General features: G+C 45.5%; 1 protein-coding gene across 1 annotated transcript in view; it reads right to left on the bottom strand.

The window, feature by feature from the left end:
- SULT2A1 (sulfotransferase family, cytosolic, 2A, dehydroepiandrosterone (DHEA)-preferring, member 1) overlaps positions 1-5046 on the bottom strand; it is a 24373-nt gene that overhangs the window by 16502 nt on the left and 2825 nt on the right. Inside the window, exons 2-4 of the mRNA XM_011926333.1 lie at positions 4659-4867; positions 2895-3021; positions 312-406 (exon numbers count right to left, since the gene is read on the bottom strand). Of these exons, the coding sequence (XP_011781723.1) occupies positions 312-406; positions 2895-3021; positions 4659-4867 (431 nt within the window). The remainder of the gene's footprint in view (positions 1-311; positions 407-2894; positions 3022-4658; positions 4868-5046) is intronic.

The raw sequence follows: 5046 nt of genomic DNA, 5'->3' as shown, positions 1-5046 counted from the left end.
AGCCAGGATGGTCTCGATCTCCTGACCTCGTGATCCGCCCGTCTCGGCCTCCCAAAGTACTGGGATTACAGACTTGAGCCACCGCGCCCGGCTAGATGTTTTAAGATGAAATAAGGAGCATGAAGCTTGGGCAAGGGTCAACCAGAAACAGGGCAATGAAGACCAGGGAGTTAATCCCACTCTTTGTGACTCTTCACCAGGCTCCACTTTAACTGAGAGGGTGGCATGAAGACAGCGCGATGGAGGGAATTTAGGGAAAGTAAGGATGGTGGTGAGAGGGTGTGCACTGACTCTAAAAATGATGGGGTTACCTGTTTCAGCTCCTCATAACTCAGTAACAGGAAGTTTTTCTTCTCTCTCATAGGCATCCAGCCGTGAATGTGGTCAAACCATGACCCATAGACCACTGCATGGGGTGGCAGAAAGAGTGATAGGTTACACATTTTATGAGGGCAGGCATCCAATCTATTACGTTCACTCCCCCACCGGCTTGTTAATGTATAATTGACCAATAAAACTTGAATGAAACTTGGTCAAAGGGTACCAACAAATGGTATATGCTTACAGTATATAACATGATGTTTTGAAATACATATACATTGTGAAATGACAGTGTATTAGTCAGTTTTCACACTGCTATGAAGAACTGCCCAAGACTGGGTAATTCACAAAGGAGAGTGGACTAATTGACTCACAGTTCAGCATGGCTGGGGGAGCCTCAGGAAACTTACAATTATGGAGGAAGGGGAAGCAAGGCAACTTCCTCACAAGGCAGCAGGAGGGAGAAGTGAGTGCCAGCAGGGGAAATGCCAGACACTTATAAAACCATCAGATCTCAGAGGTGGCACATATACACCATGGAATACTATGCAGCCATAAAAAAGGATGAGTTCATATCCTTTGTAGGGACACGGATGAAGTGGGGAAACTATCATTCTGAGCAAACTATCGCAAGGACAGAAAACCAAACACTGCATGTTCTCACTCATAGGTGAGAACTGAACAATGAGAACACTTGGACACGGGGTGGGGAATATCACACACCGGGGCCTGTCGTGGGGTAGGGGGAGGGGGAGGGATAGCATTAGTAGATATACCTAATGTAAATGATGAATTAACGTGTGCAGCCCACCAACATGGCACATGTATACCTATGTAACAAACCTGCACATTGTGCACATGTACCCTATACCTTTTTAAAATATAAAAGAAAAATTAGAAAAAAAAAACCTAAAACGCTAAACAAAAAACAAAAAAAACCATTAGATCTCGTGAGAACTCACTCACTATCATGAGAACAGCACGGGGGAAACCACTACCATGATCCAATCACTTCCCACCAGTTCCCTTCTACAACACGTAGGGATTATGGGGGTTACGATTCAAGACGAGATTTGGGTGGGGACACAACCAAACCATATCAGACAGAAGCAAGCTAATTAACATATTCATTTCCTCATATACTTACCGTTTTTTGTCGGGGAGGTGACAACATTTAAGATGGTCTCTCTTAGAAATTGTCAAGTATGGAATACATTAGTATTATTAACTATTATTATTATTGAGACAGAGTCTCACTCTGTCACCCAGGTTGGAGTGACATGGAGTGATCTCGGCTCGCTGCAACCTCTGCCTCCTAGATTCAAGCGATTCTCCTGCCTTAGCCTCCCGAGTAGCTGAGAATACAGGCACATGCCACCTACCCGGCTAATTTTTTGTATTTTTAGTAGAGATGGGGCTTCGCCATGTTGGCCAGGCTGGTCTTGAACTCTTGACCTCAGGTGATCCGCCTGCCTCAGCCTCCCAAAGTGCTGAGACCAGAATGAAGATATTAATCAAGATGGTAGGACTTGATTAATAATTAGAGAAAAGAAAGTGGTGACAGGTCCAGGGGAGTGGGATGGGAAAAGAAATATTAGACTCATGCTAGCCTTTGGGTGAGGGGTGGAGTAAGATAAAGGTGCACTAGAAACCGTTTTGCCCATAGGAGAAAGGTGTTCAAAATTTTTTTTTTTGAGACGGAGTTTCAATTTTGTTGCCCAGGCTGGAGTGCAGTAGCACCATCTTGGCTCACTGCCACCTCAGCCTCCCGGGTTCAAGCGATTCTCAAGCCTCAGCCTCCAGAGTAGCTGGGATTACAGGCGCCCACCACCATGCCCGGCTAATTTTTTGTATTTTTAGTAGAGACAGGGTTTCATTATGTTGGCCAGGCTGGTCTTGAACTTCTGACTTCAGGTGATCCACTGGCCTCGGCCTCCCAAAGTGTTGGGATTACAGGCTTGAGCCACCACACCCGGCCAGAAAGGTGTGCAAATTTGAATGTACTGAAATAGAGGCATCGGTGGCTCTCTCTAATGGAGATATCTGTAGTGGGTGTATTGCTGAGAGACACAACACAGCTGAGATGCAGGCTCATAGAGTTTTGAGATCAACTGGAAAGTAGTGAAAAAGCCCAGAAATTCTGCATAACTAGATATGTAGCGATCCCAGAGTCATGCAAACAGTTCTGAGACAGATAGAAACAGAACATTAAAGGGGTTTTGGAAAGAGGCATCAGAAAAATATGGCGGAAGGTCAGGATTGTGTTGTCCCGGAAGCCAGTGAAAAGCTAACTTCCAGAAATCTACACATTAGGAGAGTAGAGGAGAATGTAAGTTTCCTGTGCTAGTACTGGAGGTTCTAGAGACTTAGCAAATAGCTAGGATGGTTTATCATGGGGGCAAGCTGAGAGTTCTGCTGCTATGCGGGAGAGTAAGCAAACTTAGCAGATTTGACTTCCAGGGGTGGTGGACCCTTCAACCCATGGGTTGGTGAGACCTAGAGATGTGAGGCTGGATGTTAAATGAGGTCGGATAGAAGACTCCACGTACACCCATATTTTGCAAAACACTCACCATTTCCTTGACAGAACCATTCAAAATATTCTTCCCATGACTTTGGTTTCTTAACGAACTTCACGCTATGCCAGAAAAAATAACCAGACACGAAAACATCTCTGGGATTTCTCATGAGATAAATCACCTTACATGGAAAAATGGGAGAATGAAAAATCAGTACAGTCATTCCTCACTCTTATTGATCTTCATAAAAATGGAGAAAATGCCAATTCCTGGATAATGCCTGATAGTATCAATGGATTATTTTAATAAATTACTTACTGTATTCACTAATCAAATTTAATGTGCCTGTGAAGCAGTCACAGCACTAGGAATATGACAATGGAAGAAGGAAGCATCGTTCCTTCCCTCTGGGATATTACAGTCCACTCACAATGGGAAGCAAATGGAAGATTTCCAAAGGTGAGTGATGTATATTTGTGTACTAGGGTTTAAAGATCATTAACAGGAGGATAAATTCATAAGTTAAGCTACATTCATAGATATGTAGCACTATTATCCATATACAATGCCCAAGATCACAGATAAATCTCACAGACATTACTTTGAGTGAAAGAAGTCAGACTTTGGCCGGGCATGGTGGCTCATGCCTGTAATCCCAGCACTTTGGGGGTCCAAATCACTCGAGATCAAGAGTTCGAGACCAGCCTGGCCTACATAGTGAAACCCTGTGTCTACTAAAAATACAAAAGTTAGCCAGGCATGGTGGCACACACCTCTAGTCCCAGCTACTCAAGAGACTGAGGCAGGAGAATCACTTAAACCTGGGGAGGCGGAGGTTGCAGTGAGATAAGATCACACCACAGGCCAGGCACGGTGGCTCATGCCTGTAATCCAAGCACTTTGGGAGGCCGAGGTGGGCGGATCACGAGGTCGGGAGATAGAGACCATCCTGGCAAACACGATGAAACCCCGTCTCTATTAAAAATACAAAAAATTAGCCGGGCATGGTGGCGGGCGCCTGTAGTCCCAGCTACTGGGGAGGCTGAGGCAGGAGAATGGCAGGAACCTGGGAGGCGGAGCTTGCAGTGAGCCGAGATCGCGCCACTGCACTCCAGCCTGGCTGACAGAGCGAGACTCCGCCTCAGAAAAAAAAAAAAACAAAAAAAAACAAAAAAAAACTTCACACACCAATAAACACCTTCCAGGAAAGTATGATTCTAGAAGCAGTCTGAGCTATGCAAGGTCTCGGATATGCCTAGTCCCTCTTGTGAGCACCCCTCAGCCCCATGGGAGATGCATGTGGCTGCTGATATCAACACGTAGCTAAACACAGTCAGACGAAGTGGGTACAGAGCTCCGCATGGCACCGGGGCAGTCACCCTGGATACAGGCATTGCTTGATGAATGTGCTGCATCCCATAGGAACACCTCTGTGTCTTTCACGTGGCAGAAGCCATTTGCTGAATTCGGATTGGCTAATTAATTTTTAGGGCAACCGAAGGTGGTTATCTAGCAATATAATATGGCTATACATTCCGGTTGGGTGTAGAACCTCGTTTTCTAAGATTCCGGCATTATTGTTTCACCCTATCCCCGGTTTAAATCTGGCTGGGGTAATCTGTGGAACGGTCTACACCCTTGAACTCAAGGACAGTTCTGGGAGTAGCCTCATAGGTGTCACCTAATACGGAATCTCAGGTCCCAACAACACGGACCTGCTGAAGGCGAGTGCATTTCAGCAAGATCTCCAGATGACTCTTAGGCACATCAATATTTAAAAGTCATTGATCAAACACGTCTTAACCATTATGCACTGACCTTGGCCTTGGAACTGAAGAACGACTTGGGGAATAACTGGATGGGGAGGTGGGAGGAGAAGAGACGTGGACCCTCCTCTTTACTGAGTGATTCATACCCAATCTCAGTCTCTACCCAGGGTGATCTCTCCCAGATGGGCACAGATTGGATCCACTTGGGATCCCCCTTGGAGTGAATCAGGCAGAGAATCTCAATCAACCAGTTTGTTCCTGGAGAAAGAAAGAAAAAATTACAGTAAAATATACATAATATAAAATGTACCATCTCAGCCTGATGCGGTAGCTCACGCCTGTAATCCCAGCAGTTTGGGAGGCTGAGGCAGGTGATCATGACGTCAGGGGTTCAAGACTAGCCTGGCCAAGATGGTGAAACCCCGTCTCTACTAAAA

The sequence above is a fragment of the Colobus angolensis genome, unplaced genomic scaffold (genome assembly GCF_000951035.1).
Source record: "Colobus angolensis palliatus isolate OR3802 unplaced genomic scaffold, Cang.pa_1.0 Scaffold119, whole genome shotgun sequence".
Taxonomy (NCBI): Eukaryota; Metazoa; Chordata; class Mammalia; order Primates; family Cercopithecidae; genus Colobus; species Colobus angolensis.
The sequence above is the reverse complement of the archived record's forward strand: the minus strand, read 5'-3'. Positions and strand labels throughout refer to the sequence as shown.